General features: G+C 37.7%; 1 protein-coding gene across 9 annotated transcripts in view; it reads left to right on the top strand.

Moving 5' to 3' along the window:
- Positions 1–24,822, top strand: part of HERC1 (HECT and RLD domain containing E3 ubiquitin protein ligase family member 1) — a 182,233-nt gene that overhangs the window by 107,727 nt on the left and 49,684 nt on the right. For 7 of the 9 annotated variants that reach the window (XM_058541785.1, XM_058541786.1, XM_058541791.1 and 4 more), the window contains exons 31-40: positions 1,739–1,894; positions 3,151–3,257; positions 3,799–3,909; positions 6,906–7,082; positions 11,559–11,798; positions 12,171–12,254; positions 14,321–14,841; positions 16,652–17,427; positions 19,322–19,520; positions 20,828–20,988. In XM_058541785.1, the coding sequence (XP_058397768.1) occupies positions 1,739–1,894; positions 3,151–3,257; positions 3,799–3,909; positions 6,906–7,082; positions 11,559–11,798; positions 12,171–12,254; positions 14,321–14,841; positions 16,652–17,427; positions 19,322–19,520; positions 20,828–20,988 (2,532 nt within the window). The remainder of the gene's footprint in view (positions 1–1,738; positions 1,895–3,150; positions 3,258–3,798; positions 3,910–6,905; positions 7,083–11,558; positions 11,799–12,170; positions 12,255–14,320; positions 14,842–16,651; positions 17,428–19,321; positions 19,521–20,827; positions 20,989–24,822) is intronic. The other 2 variants (XM_058541788.1, XM_058541792.1) reach the window with 2 other exon arrangements.

Here is a 24,822-nt window from a genome sequence, read left to right as displayed (position 1 = left end):
CAAGAAAACTGGATTCTTCCATATCCAGTAAAGAAAGAAATAGTTCTTCTGTGAGTGAATCTCAGCAGATGTAACAGCAAGCTGAATCCACATCCATTCCTCTCAGGTCGTCCTGGAGAGAAGGCCGTTGCACCCTTTGTGTTTATGAGGATGGCTGGGAGTAAGACTGGTTCTAGTCAGCAGTGGCCAGGCATTCAGAGGCAGGCTGCATGGGTATTAACCCCACAAACCCTCTAAAATACTTAACTGAAAGTAAGGTGTACCTTTCATTTCAAATGTAGTACTGATACTGAAACACAAACTGTATCAAGTTGGATCAGCCAGCTTTGTATTTAAAGGGTCCAGGCTTTAATTAATTTAATTAATTTAGTGTCTTGTTAGAGAAACACTTGCTGGGAATGAGGATGGCGGATAGGATGGAAGCCTCATAAAAGAGATTTTCCTAGGGATCTCTACCAAGAGAGAAGGCTTCATAGAAGAGGTAGCTTTTGAACTGGATTTTGAAGGAATGTGTAAGAACAAGGTTCAAGTGAGATATGTGAGTACCCAGGGCAGGCTAATAATTTTATATTCTTCAAACTAATATTATAAAATATATTTGCTTAGTAGCATTTAAGTAAAGGAGAGGTAGAGTACTGTGTAGAGGAAATGTAGAGAAGTTCTTAGCTTTTTCTCTAGTTCCCTAGCAGTTTAGTTCTGTCACAGACTTGCACGCCCATCTCAGCGAAACAAAAGTCCTCCAGTTAACTAGACATCTATGAAGATAGGTTAGTTACAGGCGTTAAGCATGCCCCTTGGCAGGGGAGTCTCCCTGCTATCATAAGTGACTTGTCTGTGTATTCCTGAATTTGACATGCCAGGATCTCCCTGAATCCTCAAAGGAGTGCTGTGTATACCTGTCTCCGGATTATGATTTTCCACATTTTAGTGCCCCTTAGGGATTGACATTCTGGGCAGCCACACACTTCTTCCCCCTGGCTCTGAGTGGGACTTTACCAGGCTAAGGAGGTATGAAAGGTGTTGGATGATAAGAGAACCTGGTGTGTTACAGAAAGAGCAGATACTTCTCTGGCTTCAGATCCACAGGGTGGAGGAAAACTATGAGAGGGGTGACGAGAGAGGCTGGTGCTGATGCTGGTGGAAAAACTGGGAAGATTGGTTAGGGCAAGTTTATGTGAAAGATCTTGTACAAAGAGTTTGAGCTCAGGCAAACCAGACTCAGGCCTAGAAATCTGTTTCTTTGTAGAATCTGAAAACACAAAGTCTTTTTTAGAGATGTGATTCTTAGTTTGGGTTGGGGGGATCATGGACTTTTTGAAAATTTATCAAAGTTGTGAACTCTCTTACTAGTCAAATACACACACACAGACAATTTTTCATACAATTTTAGAGGGTTTACAAACCATCTTCCCCAAATTCTATCCAATAGAACTCTAGACTTGGGTAGAGAACTGTTGTTTTTTAGAATAGTGGTAAAACAAAATGCATAAAACCAAGTACACATACCTTATTCTAGCAAACTCACTATTATTGTACACAGATGTAAAAGGTGTTTTAAGTTTGGCTTTATTTTCTGACTTTTCCCCATTCTGTTCTTTAAATTTTAAAAATTCAGCAGCAAACTGACAACCTAGATTTTAAATTAGGTTTGTGCTTACTGCAATCTAAATATAAGTTATTTGATATAAGACTGTTTACTGTTGGCTTTTGGTTGTAATGTACACTTTTCACTCTTCAGCTGCTCTTAGGAAACAACACGCAGCCGAACTGCATCTGGGGGATTTTTTAGTTTTTCTTCGCAGAGTTGTATCTTCAAAAGCAATTCAATCAAAAATGGCTTCCCCAAAGTGGACAGAAGTGCTGCTAAATATAGCATCTCAGAAGTGTTCTTCAGGTATTAGATCTTTACCTTGTTTTAGAGTATTTTTATACATCATGTGTGTTTTATTCAGATAATGCCAGACTTTAACAACATTGGATATTCATCCTTGATTTCAAATCTTTTCTTTCTTGTTTTCTGAGTACTTATTTGATCTTCTTAGATTATCAAAATGCAGATCTGAATTTGTCTATTCTCTCTTATCATGATATGATTCTGTTGTCTTGATTGTAACTTCAGGTTGTGTGCTATCTATGACGGTTCTATGTAATAAGCTTTATTCCTGGTTCTAAGCCTAAAAGTAGGGTCTGCTTGCATAGATTACTGTCAGTCCTTTCCTGGTCTGTTTTTTTTTTGATTGAGGTAAAATATACATAAAATAAAATTTACCATTTTAACCATTTAAGTGTACAATTCACTGACTTTAAGTACATTCACAAGGTTGTTCAGCTATCACTACTCTCCATTTCTAGAACTTTTTCATCATCCCTAGTCTTTTTTAAATATTCTAAAATATAATGTAGTCTTCCATGGTACATGTTATTTCATATGTATACATTCCCATTATATTTCACTAGTTTTTCTTAACTAGTATAACTTAAAACAGCTTTGTTTCTCTTTTAATATTCTCTTATATAATATTAAGTTCTTAGAGCATAAATAAAAATTAGATATTCATTTATTTTAACTGGTTTTATTGTAGTAATGGGTATAGAAAAGAACATCAGTATGCTGTCTCTACCATTGCTTACTTTGGAAAAGTACAAACTGCTTACTCTCTGTTACCCCCTAACAATCTCTGAGGCAGTCAGGGCACGGATGGAGAAAAAGCAATGAAAGGGTATGATAAGCCTGAGCTTTAGAGATTAACAGACCTGTTTAAATTCTACCTCTGCCTTTACTGAGCTGTGTGGCTTTGGTCAAGTAACTTAACTTCTCTGAGCCTTAGTTTTCTCATCAGTAAAACGGGGATATAATGTAGTGTTTGTGAGGATCAGTGGAGTTAACGTATGAAATGCATAGCACAGTACCTGGCACAGGTAGTTATTATAGTGCTATTCTCTTTATATATACATAAAAACTGAGAAACATGAATATTCGTATACATTCATGGGTTTGGGATGAGTCCAGAATTCTTGTGATAATAGGTTGAAGTGAAGTCCTTTCCACCTGTAAATGCTTAGCAGCCTCAGGGACATTTTTTAAGAAGTTCATTTAAATTTTGAACGTAAGTCACACTAATAATAAGAAAATGTCTTTCCCCTCACCAGGTATTCCTCTAGTTGGTAACTTAAGAACGAGGCTCCTTGCACTTCACGTCCTTGAGGCTGTGCTACCAGCTTGTGAATCTGGTGTAGAAGATGATCAAATGGCCCAGGTTTCTATTTTTAAAGTTATTAGAAGATGTTTTTCGCGTCCGCAACATGATTCACCCAAAATCTAAACTTATAGTTTCTTTGGTTGTAAATGTGTCATTTATTCAGTGGCAAAACTTCCGCTTCTGAGATTGCTTTCTTTATATTTCATCTCCAAGCAAGACGAAAGAAAAATTAAGTTACAGAGTGTGAGGAAGGAGTATGGGGATAGTGAATACTTGCAAGGTCGGAAGAAAAGGAAAAGCTGTGAAATTTCTTACTAGGTTAGGGCCCCTGGAGAAAGAAGTGTGTGAGGTTGCATGGCCTAATCTGAGGTCCATATAGTGAGGCAACTTGAGGGCAATGGAACCCACTTTCTCATGGTGAATGGTCTTTCTAAAAAGAAGATATTTAACTTACAACCACCCAAAGTAGCTCTTGGACATTGGTATCATCAAATTTCACATGTGACTTAATATTACAATTACATAATTTATATTTTCTAAAAATATTTAAAATTACCTTTTACAAATTTCATCAAATTCTTTTTCCTTCAATAAATAGGTTGTTGAACGCCTGTTTTCCCTTCTGTCGGATTGTATGTGGGAGACACCCATCGCTCAGGCCAAACATGCTATTCAGATAAAGGAAAAAGAACAAGAAATAAAATTACAGGTAATTGATTTTCAAAAAAAGTATTTTTAGACAGCAGCAGTGAATATCCTTTCACCTGTTGTTGGATCCCTTCTCCTCTGAGGGACCTTGTTCTATCAGTTATTCCATCTCCTCCCTGCATTCTTTCTGCCTCTCCTCTGGTTCCCTTCCCTCAGCTTATAAACATCTCTCATTCCCACCTTCCCAAGTCCCTTTTTAATCCATGAAGCCTTCCCTATCTTCTCTCTTGTCCTTCATTGCTAAGCTTCTCAGAAGAGTAATCTTATACATATTTCAGCCACTTCCTTACTTCTTCCATCTCTTCAACCCAGTTGTTTATCTTCCATCAAAGCACTGAAATTAAATGACAAGGGTAAGTGTTAATTGCTAAATACAACGTACACTTTTTGTCCACATCTTACTTCACCTCTGGAAACTCTAGACTTCTATTGGTTTCAAAACACTACCTTCTTCTGGATTTCCATATACCCTCTGCCAATTCTTGATTCCCTCTGGAGGCATCTCTTCTTTGATGCCACTCTCTCCTTGCCTTTATCCCAAACTCTGGTGTTCCTCAGAGTTCTATCCTTAGCTTTCCCAGCAGTCTCAGTCACACTTGTGACCATTTTCACCTACATGCAGTGCCTTCCAAACTTAAATGCTAGCCCAGGTGTCTCCCCTCTTTCCTCTTTTCTTCCTCTCCCGTTTTTTATTGATGGCAACACCACTTGCCTAGTTTTCCAAACTTGAATTCCTGGGAATTCTGGACTCTCCTAATGTCTGCATCCATGTGGTCACTAGGCCTTATTGATTTTACCTACTAAATAGCTTTTGAATCCATCCATCTAGCTACCTTAATCTTTCTCTTGGTTTCATGATTCTGTACTTTTTCTGGGTTTCCTTCTATCTCAGTATAATGGCCTTTTCTTCTTATTCCCTTTTATTGGTTCTTATTTGTCTGTTGAAGTGTCAGAGTATCTCTGGGGCTGGCCCGGTGGCATAGCGGTTAAGTGCGCGCTCTCCGCTTTCGCGGCCCAGGGTTCGCCAGTTCAGATCCTGGGCACGCACCGATGCACCGCTTGTCAAGCCATGCTGTGGCAGCATCCCATATAAAGTAGAGGAAGATGGGCACAGATATTAGCCCAGGGCCAATCTTCCTCAGCAAAAAGAGGAGGATTGGTGACGGAGGTTAGCTCAGGGCTGATCTTCCTCACCAAAAAAAAAAAAAAAAAATGTTGGAGTATCTCAAGGCTTGGTCCCAAAGAGACACTTCTTTTCCTCAACCATCACCCCCATTCCCTTTCCTAGACCCATATGCATTGATCCCCAAATTTTTAATTCTAGTTCTGACATTTTTCCTGAATTTTAGACTTATTTACCTATCTTCTGCTTGCCTGACCACTTGAATGATAGTCTAATAGGCATCTCATACTTAGTAGCAGTTCTAAGTTCTGTCATATCCTGTTCCTTCCCCAAGCTTTCCCATCTTCCTAGTTGATGACTCAACTAAAAAACCTAGGAGTCATCCTTGATTCTCTCTTTGTATCACACACCCCTCTCCCATTTTCTCCATCCAAACAATCTCCACGTCCTATTCACTCCTCTGTAAAACATAACGAATTTGCCCACCTCATCATTTCTCTGCCATCACCCTATTCCAAACCATTATCATCTCTGGCCTGGATTATGCGTTAGCCTCCTAACTGGTCTTTCTGCTCTCATTGTTAACTCCCTTTAGTCCATTCTCTACACAGGATCCATAGCGATTTTTTAAAATTGTAAATCAGAGCATGTTGATAAACCCTCCAATGGTTTCTTGTCATTCTTGGGATAAAATTTGGAACTCTTGTTCTCTCCCCTTTGCTCTAAACAACTTGCCTTCTTCCTGTTTCATGAACACACTAATCTTGTTCCTTCCTTCGAGCTTTTCACTGGCTAGTCTCTCTACTTAGAATACTTCCCTCAGATATATTTCTCAGAAGTCAACTTATTTTTATTAAAGTCTCAACTTAATTATCACTTCTTCAGAGAATCGTTTCTTGATCCTCAATCTAGAGTTAGTTGCTGTACACTTTGTGTTATATCCCCTGTTGCAATGTCAACATAGCATTTATTATCTGATATTTTCTTGTTTATTTATTTTATGTCTCATCTTCCAAAATGTAAGTTCTGTGAGAACAGAGACCTATCTATCTAACATACTGCTGAATATATAGGACCTGGTATAGTGCCTGGCACATAGTAGATGCTTAATAAATATTCATTGAGTGAATGAATGAATTCAAGTCCTCAGTATTTCTTAACTCTTGCAGTAATCTCCTGAGTGGTCTCTCTGCCTGCATCCTTTACACTCTTGGTAAAACAATATTTATGAAACACAGATCTGGTCAGAGATCCTCTATATAAATCATTCTGTGTAGGCACTCCCTATTATATATAGAGTAAAATTCAAACATAAAATGGCACTCAAGGCCTTCTGTGATTTTATTCATTCTTCTCTTTCTAGGCTCCTTTTCTGCCTGTCTTCTCCTCCAGACATTCCCCACTACTTGCAATTACTTTAAATTGCTGAACTCTCTTCTACTTCATGCCTTGGTACATGCTGTACATACTGCCCTAAATGCCTTTCTCTTCTTTGACCAGGTGCTTAATGCCTTCTCATCATTCAGGACTCAACTCAGAAGTCATCCTCTTCTGAATGCTTACCTTATCCTTCCCAGGCATGGTTAGACACTTACACTTTTATGTTTCTGCTATACCTGTCATATAACTTCTGTTATTCTCTCACTACAATACTGGTGTTATTTATTTGTCTCTCTGTCCCCTAATTTGACTATAAGCTCTCTATGAGCAGGGACCACACTGTATTTATCATTGTGTTCCCATTGCCTGCACAGTAACTGGTACGTAGTAGATACTTAATAAATATTTGGGGAATCAAACCAAGGAATCTTAGAATATATATTAACTGAGATCTGGGTTACTCCAAAATACTAACCCAACTTCCTTTCTGGTAGAAGCAGGGAGAGTTGGAGGAAGAAGATGAGAATCTTCCTATACAAGAAGTGTCCTTTGACCCAGAGAAAGCTCAGTGTTGCCTAGTGGAGAATGGACAGATTTTAACTCATGGCAGTGGAGGAAAAGGATATGGATTGGCATCAACCGGAGTAACTTCTGGGTGCTATCAGTGGAAGGTGCGTAGAATTCCAAGTAATTTTTAGCATTTCGTGTTTTAGTCCTTTTTACCCAAGTTCTTATAAAAAATGTATCGAAAGACTTTTAAAAAAATCATCATATGTAGATGTTCTATCATTATGTAAGATGTTAACATAAATGGAAACTGACTGAAGGATATACAAGAACTCTGTATTATTTTTGTTAATCTTCTGTAATTCTAAAATTATCTCAAAAATTTTTTAAATGAACGTTAAAAAGTCAAGATCATCCTTCCCATGAGAGTCACATGGTGCACACTCAGCAGTGAAAATGCAGTAACGTGTGTGATTCTGCCTGGGAAAGCCCGTTAGAGACTCAGTGCCCAAGATTTTTATTGGGTGCTGATCACATAGGTACTCTTTGCCTGGCATATACTAAAATGTTAGATTTCCAGAAGGAAAACAGGTGTTTAGCATAAACCATATTGTTATACAAACAGTTTAGGCACAGCGAGCCACTCTTATCAGTTAGGAAAAGTTTTTATCAGTGTAGGGAACTATTTGCCAGTCTAGTTCCCAGATGCCAGCCAAGAGCCAACATTGCAAGCAGGGCTTTCTCAGGATAACAGTCTCTGCTATTTTAACTCCTTTTTTGCACAGTCCACTCCCTTGGCTCTTGGCCACAGTGTCTTTACAGTAAGATTATTATCGGTAGGACCCCATGCAGCAGGGTGAGACCAATCTGTAGTATTGACTTCAGTTATGCCTTTTAGGAGTCCTAGACTTAGCCAGTTAAAACAAATCTCATGAACCATAAAGGTCTATCTGAAAAAGCCATGTGGCTTTGTCCTTAAGTTTTTGTATTAACTTTTTAAAACTGGCTTAGGCACCAATTTAGTACAGCACAACTCGGGCCAGTCCGGGGCTCAGATAGTGTCATGATAGGGTGTACACACAAGAAATAGAATCCCAGAGGGCATATGTGGTATTCCTGGAAACAAAGAGTTTATGATTGTTAGGATACTCCTTATCAGGATGTACAGTAGTCAGGTAGAACAAGTTAACAGGGCCCCAATGTGACCTCCCACCAGGGAGGCTCCCACTCTCTGTTCTCTGTACAGTCTGAATAATTTAGTTGAGTCCTTGGTTTCAGAGGGACTGCCTAAAGGTAGTCAGTTAAATGCTTTTGCTTGTCTATGACATTAGTTTATCTGCCTCAAGAGTGGATGACATCTGGAGGTGTTTTCTAGAAAATGCAGAAGCTGGGGCCACCCACTTCTTATAGTCTGTCAGGTATAATAGGAAGCTCAGCAGTCAGTTTGAATTTAAGTGCTCACAACAGCCTTCAAGACAACATGGATTTTTTTTTCCCCTAGGGGGAGAAACAGTTCTGAAAAACAAAGATCATTAATGCCTCCCCTCTCCTCCATGCTTCCCCAGGGCCCGGGTTTTTGTTTTTTCTCCCTTATTCTAAAATCAGTGTGTCTCATTTAGTTATTATAACTTCAGATTTTTCCAGTCTGTTTTTATTTTCATCTAGACCTTTTGTCCAGAAGGGTTAGGTGCAAGAGGAACAGAAGAGTTTTCACACAAAAACATTTTTATACAACTTAACCAGAAGAGTTAGGAATTGGTCAGGACAAAATCTCAACTAAAAAATTTTCAAAACAGGTTTACAAAACCTTCTGTCTCTTTAATCCTAATCATTTATCCAGTGAGCAGCCTAGAAAAGATCAGTCTCTGAGGAGAACTTCATTTAATAAACCGCCTTACTAAATGATGAGACGTAGAGGCAAGCTTATCAGTCTGTTGCTGAAAACTGCAGCTAATCCAGAAAGCTGAACGTAATGAATCAACAGCAGTGGGACATTCCCAAGAAGAGGCTGAGAGTCCAGTCTGTTAAGAGTGGACAGAGGGGTCATACTCTCTGGGGTATGCCCTCCTCCACCTTTTGGCTTTCGGTAGAAATCACAAGTTAGGAATGTAATCAGTTTCTGTGTCAGAAATATAGAGCCAGTCAGCAGCTCAAATTTAGATGATTCCATCAAAGAACAAGTCCTTTCCCAGTGGCATCTGCAAGAGACCCGGACAGTCCAGCCAGAATCCATGGTGTTTTCATAGTCTGTGGCCATAGAGGAGTCCTAAATCTGCAACAGTCCCAGACTTTGTTTTGTTCATTGGGCCTGTGCCTGATTTTAGTTGAGCACAGCTTTTGTTGGGTTGAAACAGCCCCTAGTAGACAGTTTCAGGATTTAGCTTAGAGTCAGGTCACAGGCACTTAGAATCTGTGAATTCAGGATTCTAAAAAGCTAGCAACTTTTTTGGCAGCAGTAAAGTCTACATGCTGTAGGACCAGACAGCTGTGTTTTAAGTCCTTGTGACAAGCGAGGCTTTCCTAAGCTCTGTTGCCTTGTCAGTCTTAAGAGTCCAAATTTACCCACTCAAAAATACGCACTTCAGGCCGGAAAATCATGAACCTCTGAGGGTCAGACATCTGATTTTACAGGCACTCGGCAACTAAAAATTGCTTTTTAAAAGTCCAAAAGTATATCTGTGTGTATCTATCTGGAGATTGCCTCTCTTTTTATTTTGTCTCCATTTTTCCAGAGGCTCTAATAGGCAAAAATCATAGCAAAAAATCATCAATTTTGTTTCTAATACTCAAAGAGTTTAAATTCCAGTCTACCTACTGGTGGCAAAAAGCAAGGAAGTTGTCTCCCACTAACATGTGTTTCCTTTGCAGCTTTCACTGATCAGGATGATCCCTTAGCATTTATGAACGTAGCGGCATATAACATTTTACATCAGTTTTTATTATACATCCAGATGCAATAGCCAGAAAACAAAGCTGTTTTTAAAAATTTACTTCTCTTCCTCAGATCTCAAGTTCACTCAAGCCCCTAGCAGTAAATTTAGCATTTACAGGGTTAATTGATTGGGGGGCACTGCTGCAGCAGTGGCAGCATCTAGGTTAAAGAAAATAGCTGGAGTGGTTTTTTCTTTTCTTTTTTTTCCCCTCTAGTCTATTTAAAGCTTTGCTCCAGTCCTGGGAACTGATTAACCTTTTTTCCTCTTGCTTGGAGGAAAGAGCAACACACTTCTAATATTTTTGGTCTACCCAAAACTCACTTTCAGATAGTTTTGAACTCTTTCCCCTCCTACCTGGAGGAGAGAGCAACTGCAAACTAATTTATATTCTTTGGCCCATACACAACCCATTTGTGGGAATGTTTAGGCCCTTTTCTTCTTGCCTAGAGGAGAAAACAATAGAAATTTTACCCTGGCTACTCTTTTTTCCTGACTTTTGCTACCAAGGCCAAAAGCAACCAGAGAATCCAGCAAGCCAGCTCTCCTGTAGTTGGAGCTTTATTTTTGAATTCCATAGGTAACTTTTACCTCTCACAACAGATAGCAACTCACCTGCTGTTTCATAACATGTGTAACTCCACAGCCACCAGGCACCCGAGTTTTGTCTTTCTCCACTTCTCTCTCTCTTTTCCCCCAAATAACACTGTAACTATATTTTAATGAGTCAGGGTAGTTCTGTTGAATCTTATTATTGTCACCACTGTGTTGGGGATCCCTAACATCACTGCAGTATTCAAAGGTTTGTTAGAAGGACTCATAGGACTCAGCATATAGTTGTATTCATGACTAAGATTTATTATAACAAAACAGTAAGGGTACGTAACCAGATAGTAAGGGAAAAAGACACAGGCAGAGTCTGAAGGAATCCATGTGCAGGCTTCCTTACGTCCTCTCCCTCCCATGAGGGGTCACATGGAGCACACTCTTTTCCCAGCAACAAAATGCAGCAACGTGTGCAATGTTTTAGGGAACCCCATTGGAGACTTAGTGCCCAAAATTTTTACTGGGGCTGGTCATGAAAGAACTTTGCCTGGCATGTATTGAAATTCCAGGCTCCCAGAAGGAAAGCAGTGTTCAGCATAAACTGCCTTGTTTGTTCAAACATTCTAGGCCCGATGAGCCACCCTTATCACTTAGGGAAAGTTTCATATCAGTGTAGGAAGCTGTTTACCAGTCAAATTTGCAGATACTAGTTAAGGGCCAGCATTACAAGCGTGACTTTTTAAAGATAACAGTGTCAGGCCTGCTGTATTAACTCGTTTCTACACAGAAGTATACACCAGAGAATAGTTAGAAAATTTGTATGTAAAGAATTGAAGCTGTCTGGTAATAATTTTCTGGACTAGACTCCCTTCCTCAGCTTCATAATTAAGATGTAAGCTAAAATGATTTATTTTAAATAAGTACTCAAAGGTTATTCTAAGTGTTCTACAAGGTAAAGATCGAATTTGTTTTAAAATCTTCACAAAATGATGAAATTATTTCATTTGTATGTTATTTTCGCTTAGGCTGAAAATAAACTTATCATGTTCCCACAAATGCATAAATGTTATTTATAAACATATTCCCCAGTATTGGTTTATGCAGTTAATAGTATATAAACAGGTTTTTTTTGACTGTTAGTGAACATTACCACTTTCATTTTAGTTTTACATTGTGAAGGAAAACAGAGGTAATGAAGGCACGTGTGTTGGAGTTTCTCGCTGGCCAGTACATGACTTTAACCACCGTACTACCTCGGATATGTGGCTCTATCGGGCCTACAGTGGTAACCTCTATCATAATGGAGAACAGACTCTGACGTTGTCCAGCTTTACTCAAGGAGATTTCATTACCTGTGTGTTAGACATGGAAGCCAGGACCATTTCCTTTGGGAAAAATGGAGAGGTACTGAAATTTATTCACAAGCATTACATGTTTTCTTATTTTCATTTAGACTCAACTCAGTTTTTCAACTGCTAGTGATTCAGTTTATAGACTATCCACTCTTCTCTGCTTTTTCTCTAATACTTTTGGTTCTTATAGTATTTGTCAGCACCAAATAAACAACAGAAAGATAGTAAGATTGTTGAAACATATGAACAAATTAGGATCATTTATTCTATGTGGAATTTCCTTGGTTAACAAGGTTGAGATTTGGCTCTTGTAACTTTTGTTCTGTCTCATAAGAGTTTTGAATCTTAATGTTTAGATTGGATATTGTCAGTTTTTAAAAATATTTTCGTTTCCTTTTTTTCCATCACCTCTGCCATGCTCTAGGAACCCAAGTTAGCTTTTGAAGATGTGGATGCAGCAGAGTTATACCCGTGTGTAATGTTCTATAGTAGCAACCCGGGGGAAAAGGTAATGAAACCTCAAACCTTTATACTTAAGCATAAAGGGTATTTGTCATTTTTTATTAATATTTGTTAGCATCAGATAGAGTTTATAAATATAATAAGCTATTTCTATCGTTAAAAGTAACTGCTCAGATAATTGACTCTTTTAGAAGAAGGTTAGGTTACTTTTAGAAGTTGTCTTTACTCTTTATTAAGGCACTATTTGATATTCTGGCAATTTGAATATAATGAGTCAAGTTTCAAACATATGTACAATTATGAGAATTACAGGAAATAGTTAGGGATAATCTGGTTTGTTGGCAATTATGCATATGAGAGAAAAACCTAGAAATAATATTAAATGTAATCAGATACCATTAGCTGAGTAATGGAAGTTCCAGGTGTGATGGGGAAGCTGCCTTTATTCATTCAGCTGAGGAGGTTCTCAGACCTTGTAGACGATGTAAATTTGAACCTTAAACCCTCAGGAGGACAAGATTAAAGAGATACCCTTGCAGTAAAAATTTTTTTTTCTCATCATCTAAAACCCGGGCAGAGACAGACTTCTTTGTGGTCTCCCTGTGCTGGTGGGTGGATTTGTTTTCTCCCCCATCCTTTCACTCGAGGCTGTAGTTTAGCCAGGTCTGGTCTCCAGAATTTCTAGTTATTTTTTAGTAGAAAGTTTTCATACTATCTCATATATAATATTTCTATAATGGAAGTGCTGGACTTGGTAAATCCTAACCATGGAAGTTACCTTTTATTCTATGCTTTTAAATATGTTTTAAAATTTTTCAAGGAGGTATAATTTCAGGCTAACCATTCTTGAGAGAGGGGAACTGCTTCTTGAACAGGTGGTCAACGAAACTGAACTGGAGCTGAAGTAAAGAGGCAGCCCAGTACCTGCTGTCGTCCCTTTCCCTGGTGATACTCTTGCAGCCCAAAATAGGTTCTGCTATGTTCTGGTTAAAATGATGGCCTGTCTCTCCCCGGCATCTGTGAACCATGAAGGAATTCATTCAACCTTAGACTATGTATTAATCAATTTATTCTGCCCATTAGCCTTTTCTGATAAGTTTCAGAATCTCTGATAAAAACAATACTAATAATAGTTAACGTTTTTTAAACATTTACTGTGTTTCTGACACTGTACTAATAAGTACTTTATATGCATTGTCTCATTTAAATCTTTAAAATAACCATAAGAGACAGATACTATTAGTAGTGCCATTTTTTTCAGATGAATAAGCTGAGGTTTAGTGAGATTAAATAATTTCCCAAGATTATGCAGAGTTAAGGTTTGAACCTAAGTCTTGCCTTTTTTTTTTTTTTTTTTTTTTGGTGAGGAAGATCAGCCCTGAGCTAACATCTGCCAATGCTCCTTTTTTTGCTGAGGAAGATTGGCCCTGGGCTAACATCCATGCCTATCTTCCTCCACTTTATATGGGATGCCGCCACAGCATGGCTTGACAAGCAGTGCATCGGTGTGCGCCCGGGATCCGAACTGGCAAACCCGGGGCCGCCGCAGCAGAGCGCGCTCACCCAACCGCTTGCACCACCGGGCCAGTCCCAAGTCTTGCTTTTCTTTTAACCTCTATGTGTTATTTGAAATGTGCGTGCAGATTGGGAATATCTCAATTATCTAGATTTATGATTTTATCTTTGGGAATATCTCAATTATCTAGATTTATAATTTTATCTTTGTGTTCCTTGAACAATATAAGATGGTCCCAGGACTCATTATTATTCTGGAGTCTTGAGGATGAGAGTGAATAGATCCTCAAGGCTATTTTTTTTGGACTAAATTGAGTCAGTTACACACACCTTCGTCTATATCCATCTGCCGGGTGGCCACAACAGCTCTGATACTCACAGGCCACAAGAAATTTAAATGACAGGGCAGCTTATTTCAGAGGACCATACTGCTACTAACTTCAGTAGATCTGTAATATTTGCTCACTCCTTATTGGAGACATGTATTAGGACACCAAACACTAGTTCAACAAGAGATTGCATGTGCTAGGATATAGTGACTAATAGTTTAGGAGAACTATTGATATCACACATTTATTACCCTCTTTTGTTTTATAGGTGAAGATTTGTGATATGCAGATGCGTGGCACACCGCGTGACTTACTTCCAGGAGACCCCATTTGTAGTCCAGTAGCAGCAGTGCTGGCAGAGGCCACTATTCAGCTTATCCGTATCCTTCACCGAACAGACCGTTGGACTTACTGCATTAACAAAAAAATGATGGAAAGGCTGCACAAAATTAAGATATGTATTAAAGAGTCAGGTCAGAAGCTAAAGAAAAGCCGCTCGGTTCAAAGCCGAGAGGAAAATGAAATGAGAGAGGAGAAGGAGAGCAAAGAGGAAGAGAAAGGTAAACATAATAGACATGGCCTTGCTGACCTCTCAGAGCCGCAGCTGAGGACCCTTTGCATAGAGGTGTGGCCTGTGCTGGCAGTGATAGGAGGAGTTGATGCTGGTCTTAGAGTTGGAGGTCGGTGTGTTCACAAGCAAACTGGGCGCCATGCCACGCTCCTGGGAGTGGTCAAAGAGGGCAGCACGTCTGCCAAAGTCCAATGGGATGAAGCAGAAATTACCATCAGGTATGATCTGTTGAGTTACACTTTTGGCAAACAAGTATATATTGGTGAAATGGGCCACTGCCTATGGACAGTGAGTAATCATGTATTTTAGGTGAGCTGCCAGTTAACTTTTTTAAATAATTTTTTTCATACAGCTGGGTATGAATACTGTAATTTCATAAAAGAATATTTCTCAAACTCATGTTCCTTGGAATACAAGTTTGTAAAATATGTAGTTTTTTGGTTTGTTTTGTGAAGAAATGGTAAGCTCACTAGTTTAGGTTTAACTGGGCTCCTTCTTTCTATTTTTCATTTGGCTTCCTGCTTTTTGATCATTTCCATGACACACTGGGATAGAAAAATGCCAGCCAGCAGATCTGTCAGTTACCTTTTGTGTAGGAGGGGTTTGAATGTAGGATGGGAACATTTGAGAGACTAAAATTAAGTTTTGGATTATCTATGATTTTAAGTATTCTTGCCTTTTTTTTTTTTTAAAGCATATATTTCTGTCCCCTCAGTGTGCAGCATTTTGGATAGATATGAAATTTACACTTATTTGACACAAACTGTGTACTTAAAAGCATTTAGATGTGTTTACAATCAGATAGGATTTGTGTGAAATAGAAATTTCATGTATTTGGAAGGAAATATGTCAAGTCGCTCTCTCTCAATAAGAGGACTCACTTATCTAATGACTCTACATAATTGTATCATTTGAAAATATGGATTTATTGATGATATTATGTAACTTTATTATACTGCCTAAAGTGATTACTTTATAATGTTAATATGATATGAGACAATATCTAAAACAGTGGTTCTTAAGTATTTTTTGGAGGCAGTACTGTTTTAGAATCTAACTCTAGCTGTGGACCCCCTAGCTGAAAAATACACATACATTAGGTTACCCACAATTTTAGGAGTTAATGGACTCTACCTCCCTCTACTCCACCAGGCTAAGAAACCGATGAAAATTTTACAATGTGATGTGAAAGTATCTACCTTTCCTTTTGTTCTTTGCCTTGTTTCAGAAAGGATTCATGATGTCTTATTAATTTAGTAAAATAAATAGATTACATTAAAACAAATAAGAAAAATGAGGCAAAGGGAAAATAGATTAGGAAGGTTAAGCTAGAACCAAGATTTAGGTTAATACAACAAATGTATGCCACCAAACTTTGTATACTTGGTAAAGCTTTCTATTACATTTTGTATAATTATAACATTTTAAACTTAAGGAAATTCTTGCCAAATACCAGGAAACATGACCACGTTTTTGCTTAAACTATAAATTAGAAGCATTAATTAAAGACTACAAAGTAATTTTTTTAATGAAACAAAGTCTTCTCTGGAATAGGTTATAAATGACCATTACCCACATAATAAACTAGATTTATTATACCAACTTTCCAAATAGCTTACATCAGGGATTGGCAATGATATTTGTATACTATTTAGGTATATCAGTGGCTGCTTTCACACTGGTGGCAGAGTTGAAGGGTTGCAGCAAAGACCGTGTGGCCTGCAAGGTCTAAAATGTTTAGTATTTGGCTCTTCACAGAAATTTTGCTAATTCTTGGCTTACACTGTATAATAGTGAATATTCTTATTAGGAAGCACATGCACATCTCTGCTTTTGCATTTAACATCACGTCTCCCCATTTTCTCATAATAGACTCATTTTTCTCTCTGTAATGACTTCTCTAGTTTGTGTAAATTATTCTGTGTATCTGTATGTGATGCATCTTATTTTGTCTACATTATTTTCTGTATTTTCCTCCTGTCTATCCCTCACTTGCTTCTTCCTGTGTCATTCTGATCTTTATTAAAGCTTCCCAACTTTTTGGTCGCCTAGTGATACTCCATTGTATAATCTGGAACCCTGTGAACCACTGCCTTTTGACGTGGCGCGATTCCGAGGACTGACAGCTTCTGTGTTGCTGGACCTCACGTATTTGACTGGCATTCACGAAGACATGGGCAAACAGAGCACCAAGCGACATGAAAAGAAACACCGACATGAGTCCGAGGAGAAAGGGGATGTTGAGCAGAAAACCGAGAGTGAATCTGCTTTAGATACACGAACAGGCTTAACATCTGACGATGTCAAAAGTCAGGGTACCACAAGCTCCAAGTCAGAAAACGAAATAGCTTCATTTTCTATAGATCCAGTGCTGCCAAGTGTGGAATCCCAACATCAAATAACAGAAGGAAAAAGAAAAAATCATGAACACATGTCCAAAAACCATGACATAGCCCAGTCAGAAATGAGAGCTGTCCAGCTGTCCTATCTCTACCTCGGTGCTATGAAATCACTTAGTGCTCTTCTTGGCTGTAGTAAATACGCTGAGCTGTTGCTGATACCAAAAGTTCTGGCTGAAAATGGCCACAACTCAGACTGTGCGAGCTCTCCAGTTGTTCACGAAGATGTGGAGATGCGTGCAGCCCTACAGTTCTTGATGCGACACATGGTGAAGCGAGCAGTCATGCGGTCACCCATAAAGAGAGCATTGGGGTTAGCCGATCTGGAACGAGCTCAAGCTATGATTTATAAATTAGTGGTCCATGGGCTTTTGGAAGACCAGTTTGGGAGCAAAATTAAGCAAGGTATGGTCTCTAATTTGTTTTTTAATTAATTTATTTTTTTTACTTTTGTGCTGTTGAAATTATTATTTTTTTATTTATTTTTTTGTGTGTGTGAGGAAGATCAGCCCTGAGCTAACATCCATGCTAATCCTCCTCTTTTTGCTGAGGAATACCGGCTCTGAGCTGACATCTATTGCTAATCCTCCTTTTTTTTCCCCAAAGCCCCTGTAGATAGTTGTATGTCGTAGTTGCTCATCCTTCTAGTTGCTGTATGTGGGACGCGGCCTCAGCATGGCCGGAGAAGCGGTGCGTCGGTGCATGCCCGGGATCTGAACCCAGGCTGCCAGTAGCGGAGTTCATGCACTTAACCGCTAAGCCACGGGGCCGGCCCTGTTGACATTATTTATAATTGTCAGAAGTGATCATGTGCCACATAATGTTTCGGTCAACAACAGACTGCATATGTGATGGTAGTCCCATAAGATCAGTACCATATAGCCTAGGTGTGTAATAGGCTATACCATGTAGGTTTGTCTAAGTACACTCTGTGGTGTACACACAATGACAGAATCACCTGATGATACATTTCTTAGAACATATCCCTGTCATTAAGGGACACATGACTGTGTTCTGTAAGTGATTTATAAAAATGGTTTTTGGTCAAAGCAATTTTCACATTGTTTTTTCTTTTGCAAGGCAAACAGTTTTTTTGTTTCTTTTATAGTAATAATTTACATGTAATTTTCTATTTTAAACGTACACAAGCATTAGAACTTAATAGTTATTACTACATTTTGTAAAACAAAAATTTAACTCATGCTACAAAAGGTACTCAAGTTTTTTTTTTTCTGTTGTTTTCTTGCTCAAGTATTTATTGATCTGGTTCAAAATACATATTATTCTGATAACTTTTCAGAGACATTGTAAAGTACTACTTTCATAGACTCTGTATTGTATGTAAAAAACCTTGTTTTCTCTTTTACTCTCACCTTTGGTTATAATATGAATTCTGAGATAAAAATGAGATTCATTAAGTAAATGTTTACTGAGTGCCTACTATGTGCCAGGTATTCCTCTAGGCTCTGGGGAGTCAGCAGTGAACAAAACAAAGTCCCTTGCCTTCATGGAGCTTCCATTCTTCTTTTCTTCCTTCCCTTCCTCTTCCTCCTTTCCTTTCCTTTTCCCTTACGCCCCTCCCTCCTTTCTTAGCTTTGACAGTAAGTAGGCAGAGAGAGGTACATGGTGCATATAAATAGGAGTGTTAAGATCATGCATGATGTTATGAAGGCCATTTAGCAAACCTAATAGCATTAGCTATCTTTGTAGCAACCGCTATCTTGATTATGCTTATTTGTAGGCTCTCTTAGCAGATAAGAAAAAAATTATAAATACTTTATAAGCTCTTTGACATTGTAACATTTTTTTTCTTTTAAATATTAGGATCAGTTTATTTTGTGAGGCATTGTCCTTTTTAGAGCATGTAGTTTCTGTCTAGATTTTTATTATTCTTCTATTTACAGTCTTCATCTTTGTGTTTAAAGACTAAAGATAAGCATCAAAATCAAAGTGCTAAGGAAACACAGTGTTAATGCTCAGGTATCTTTAGAGAACCTCTGGTCAAATCTTACAAACAAAAGTGAGACTTTTTTTTGTTTTTAAGAGAACTTTCTTCTCTAAAAAAAGAAACGAGGGCTTGTTACATTATTGTCTGTAGAATCTATAATAATGAGTACAATAGTGACTACAAGGATGTATATATGTAAGAACATTTTTTTCTGTAAGTCTTTCATAGAAATTGAATCTTATGAAATATATTTAGGAACTCTCAAAATTAAAAGTTAAAAGTTTTCCATTCGATGTTACTTTTGAAGAAACAAATCCTTACTACTTTCTTAACCTTTACCTTGGTTTATAGAGATTGATCAACAAGCTGAAGAAAGTGACCAAGCCCAGCAGGCACAGACGCCAGTTACCACTAGCCCATCAGCCTCGAGCACAACTTCCTTTATGAGCAGCTCGCTGGAGGACACCACAACTGCCACTACTCCAGTCACTGACACAGAAACGGTGCCTGCATCTGAGTCCCCAGGAGTGATGCCACTTAGTCTTCTCAGGTAGCGAAGTTGATCTTTAGTGTCTGCCATATTGATGCCTATGGTTCTCAACACATGATTGTTTTATGAAGAGCGTGCCCAACTAAATCAAGGCGTTCTAGAACTAGAAGGAACCTGAGAGATCATATAGTTAAGCTCATTTTACTGAAGTTGGAAATGTCCCTCAGAAGTTTAATACCCCAGTTAGTGGTGGTCCCAGATCTAATCAGCTGTGCCACTGACTGAGGTACTCCAGCACTCTTATCTCCTTATAATGATTTTTTTGGGGGGGGGGGGGGGGAATATGCTTTTGAATATTTTTTTCCTCAAAAAGCAAATATACTTATATTGTGAATATTAGGCGTCCATAGAGGATCAATAACACTGTGACTCCTTGTTGCCTTTCAAGCTCTGTAGTGTAGGCATGGGATTGAGTGGTAAAATAATGCTCCCTTACTCCCAGAGGCATTCCCCAGGCCTTGCGACTCCTCCTTTCTTCTCAGTCTTCATTTCTCTGCTATTGGCTGGGACTCTATTAGAGCTGCAATTGTCTCTGCCTGGCTGAACATCATTTAACATGAGAAAAATCAGGGAACAACTGCCTGGGATGTGAATACCATCATATCATAGTTATTTGACTGGGTAGACAGTGCTTTTTTGATGCTTAAAAAGTTGTTATTAATTCTGTTGGACAAGTCTTAAGAGCAGTCAGTGAGGATCTTCCTCGACTTTATTCTCTTGTCAGTATCTGCCGTCTCACCCTGAGAGGGGTTGTCTCTCCTGTACATTTCCCCCTCTAAATAGCTGGCATATCATTCATACTCTATTTTTTAGTTGTGCTGGGTGACTGGGCAGTTATCTTTTCTCTCCATAACTTACCTATAGACTTGACTCTGAATCCATGTGAATAATTTCATGGCTAGCTAGTGAATTTATATTTGAAGTAACTGTAAGTTATCTATCTTTAAAAGTCTTCTTTATTGTCTAACTACTATGTACCTAACAAAATACCCCTGTTGTCTTGGTATGATAGTAGAAGGAAAGCCTCATGAAGGCAGAGATTTTTTAAATCTATTTTGTTAATTGCTGTATTCCCCCCACCTGCTATGTTGCCAGCATTTTGCTGAACAAATGATAAGGTGTTATTACTTTTACAGTAAAAGCATCCGATGAGATAATGATTTTTAATACTGTGGAGTCTTTCTCCCCTTCCCCCAATTAAACTATAGCTAACTTTTCCAGGTTGCATATTCTTCTATAAGAAGATTGTGATGTATATGTTATTTTCTAATTGGGTTTTTATGCTAACCATTGTTGTTTTCTTAAAGGCAAATGTTCTCTAGTTACCCAACTACTACTGTACTTCCCACACGTCGTGCACAGACTCCTCCAATATCATCGTTACCAACTTCTCCCTCTGATGAAGTAGGAAGGAGGCAAAGCTTAACTTCTCCTGATTCCCAGTCAGCAAGGCCAGCTAACCGCACAGGTGCGTGTGCTATCGTGCACTATGACGCTCAAACCTCTTGGCATTCCAGATGTGTGAGACTTTATTATGTGGGCATTATGTTTTGTCTTCATTGAAATTAAAACTGTGATTTTACTTTTGGGGGATCTGCCCCATCAAACTGAGCTATCTTCTCTATTTTGAAGCTGTGGATTGAATTATGGCTGTTCGGGTGAGAAATAATGTACTGTACATCAGTCATATTAGATGTTTCTTCTTTTCTAATAGAGGCATTTTTTGTGCTATGAATTTCCCTCGAAGCATTGCTTTTGCTGCAACCCACACATTTTGAAATGCTGTGTTTTCATTTTCATTCAGTTTAAAGTACTTTCTAATTTACCATTGATACCTTCTTTGCCATGGGTTCTTTAGAGGTATATTATTTTGTTTCCAAATATTTGAAGATTTTCCAGATGTCATTCTACTATTGATTTCTAATTTAATTTCATTATCATCAGAGAACATATCTTGTATAACTTGAATTCTTTTAATTTATTGAGACTTGTTTTATGGCCCATAATATGGTCTGTTTTGGTAAATATTCCATGTGCACTTGGAAAAAAAATATGTACTGTATTATTGTTGAGTGGAGTGTTCTTTAAATTGTTGGTTAGGTCAAGTTGGTTGATAGTGTTGTCCAAGTCTTCTTTATATGATTTTCTTTTACTGATTTTTGGTCTACTTATTTTATCAATCATTAAGAGAATGATGTTGAAATCTCTGACTGTAATTGTGGATTTGTCCATTTCCCCTTTTATTTATTAGTTTTTGTTTCACATATTTTAAAACTCTGTCTTTAGATCCATAAACTTTTAGGATTCTTATATCTTCTTGATAAATTGACCTCTTTATCATTATGAAATGACTCTCTTTATCCCTGGTAATATTCTTTGCCCTTAAATCTGCTTTATCTGGTGTAAATGTAGCCACTTCTGATTTTTTTTTTATTAGTTTTAGGATGGTATATCTTCTCCCAGCATTTTACCTTTAATTTGTTTGTGTCTTTATTTAAAGTGGGTTTCATAAAGGCAGTCTGTAGTTGGGTCTTGCTTTTTTAATTCAACCTGATGTTCTCTACCTTTTAATTGGGGTGTGCAGACCATTTACATTTAATGTGATTATTGGTATGATTGGGTTTAAATCTACCATCTTTCTGTTCATGTCATCTGTCCTTTGTTCCCTTTTTTCTACCTTCTTTGGATTAAATGAGTATTTATTTTTCTGTTTTATCTCCTTTGTTGCTTATTAGCTATACTTTGTATTGTAATTTTAGAGATTACTTTCAGGTTTATAGTATACATCTTTAATTATCACAATCTATCTTCAAGTAATATTATACCACTTCATGTATAGTAGAGGAATCTAACAACAGTATGCTTTCATTTCCCCATTCTCAGCCTTTGTACTTTTATTGTTATATATTTAACTTCTACATATGTTTTAAAGCCCCATACTACATTGTTATTATTTTTGTTATAAACAGCTAATTGTCTTTTAAAGACATTTAAAAACTAAAGTATGTATTTTATATTTACCCACGTATTTACCAGTTCTGAGAGTGTTTATTCCTTTATGTAAATCCAGATTTCTGTCTGGTATTATTTCCTTCTGCTTGAAAGACTTCCTTTAACACTTCTTGTAGTGGTCTGCTGGTGATGAATTCTTATGGCTCTTGTGTGTCTGAAAGAGTCTATTTCACTTTAATTTTTGAGAAATATTTTCACTGGGTATAGAATTCTAAGACTGACAGTTTTTTTTCTTTTAGTACTTCAAGATGTTGCTCTATGGTCTTCTGGCTTGTATTGTTTCCAATGATATGTCTTCTGTCATTCTAATTTTGATGTAATATGCCTTTTTCTCTGGCTACTTTTAAGATTTTTCCTGTTTATCACTAGGCTTCAGCAGTTTGATTATGATCTGCCCTGGTATAGTTTTCTTCATGTTTCTTGTGCTTGAGGTTTGTTGTGCTTCTTGGATCTGTGGATTTATAGTTGTCATTAAATTTGGATATCTTTCATCTATTATTTTTTCAGATTTTTTTCTGTCCCACTCCTCCATTTCAGTGTCTTTAGTTACATGCATATTAGGCCACTTGAAGTTGTCCCACAGATCACTGATGTTCTCTTCTCTCTCTCTCTCTCACTTTTTCTTTTTTTGTCTTTTTTCTATCTGTGTTTCATTTTGGATAGTTTGTATTGTTATGTCTTCTGGTCATTAATCTTTTCTTCTGCAGTTTTTAATCTGCTCTTAATCCTATCCAGTGTATTTTTTCATTCAGACATTGTAGTTTTCACCTCTAGAAGTTCCATGTAGGTCTTTTTTTTTTTAATCTTCCATGTCTTTTTAACATGCTCAATCTTACCTCTACCTTATCACATACATAGGATAAGAGTCAGTTCTCATTATTAGAGTAGTTGTGTTCTATAAAGTCATTGTGAACAATGAATTAGCAAAAACTAAACTGTTGCTCCTAGGGAAAATACAGGGCTAGGTTTCTGTGAGCTTTTGGTTACGTTTTGTCAACTGATCAATATATAACCTTGTTTTGTGTGTGTTTCTATTTAAAGACACCTTATTTAATATATGTTATTGATTCAGTAACATTGAATTCATGGCCAGCAACACTATAACTCATGCCTGAAGGAAGCCTATCTAACGTATATTTTCTTCATAAGACAGTAAAACTTTCTTGGCTTAGGAACACTAGACAGCATTTCATCACTACGCTCAGGGACTATTTTAAACAGTGAAATCACCAACAGAAAGCACAAAAATGCAAAAAAAACATGACACTAAATAGACTGTGAAAAGAACACTTGTTTACAGTGTGACAGCTGAAACAAGAACACAGAGTGTCACCCTGTTCAACCTCAACTGGGAACAAATGCATCAGGAGACTGAAATTTTTTTGTCACTGTGCATGTGAATGACTGTGAAAACACCACGAGTATTGATTTTGGAGTTACAAATTAATTTTAATGAGTAGATGAATTTGGAAATATGGAATCCACAAATAATGAGGATCAACTGTGTTTATATAATACCTGTTTTGTTTTGTTTTTAATTTTTTGTTTATTGCAGTAACATTGGTTTATAATTGTATAAATTTCAGGTGTACATCATTATACTTCTATTTCTGCATAGATGACATCACGTTCACCACCCAAATACTAATTAACAACCCATCACCACACACATGTGCTGAATTATCCCTTTCGCCCTCCTCCCTCCCCCCTTCCCCTCTGGTAACCACCAACCCAATCTCTGTCTCTATATGTTTGTTTATTGTTGTTATTATCTACTACTTAATGAAGGAAATCGTACGGTATTTGACCTTCTCCCTCTGACTTATTTCACTTTGCATAATACCCTCAATGTCCATCCACGTTGTCACAAATGGCTGGATTTCATCATTTCTTATGGCTGAGTAGTATTCCTATAATACCTGTTTTGATATCCTTCTCTACTTAATTTATCATCTATCTCATTTCTGAATCTGTTTCTGTTGACTAATCTTTCTCCTCATGTTGAATTGTATTTTCTTGTTTCTTTGCATGTTTGGTAATTTTTTAGTGGACACTAGACATTGTGAATTTTACCTTGTTGGGTGCTAAATATTTTGTATTTCTTTAAATATAGTTTACTTTTGTGGCTGGCCTGGTGCTGTAATGGTTATGTTCGTGCGCTCTGCTTAGGCAGCCCGGGATTTGCTGGTTCGGATCCTGGGTGCGGACCTACACACCACTTGTCAAGCCATGCTGAGTCAGCGTCCCACATACAAAACAGAGGAAGATTGGTACAGATGTTAGCTCAGGG

Source organism: Diceros bicornis, chromosome 5 (assembly GCF_020826845.1).
Source record: "Diceros bicornis minor isolate mBicDic1 chromosome 5, mDicBic1.mat.cur, whole genome shotgun sequence".
Classification (NCBI taxonomy): Eukaryota; Metazoa; Chordata; class Mammalia; order Perissodactyla; family Rhinocerotidae; genus Diceros; species Diceros bicornis.
Note: the sequence above shows the minus strand (reverse complement) of the source record. Positions and strands in the feature narration are given on the sequence as shown.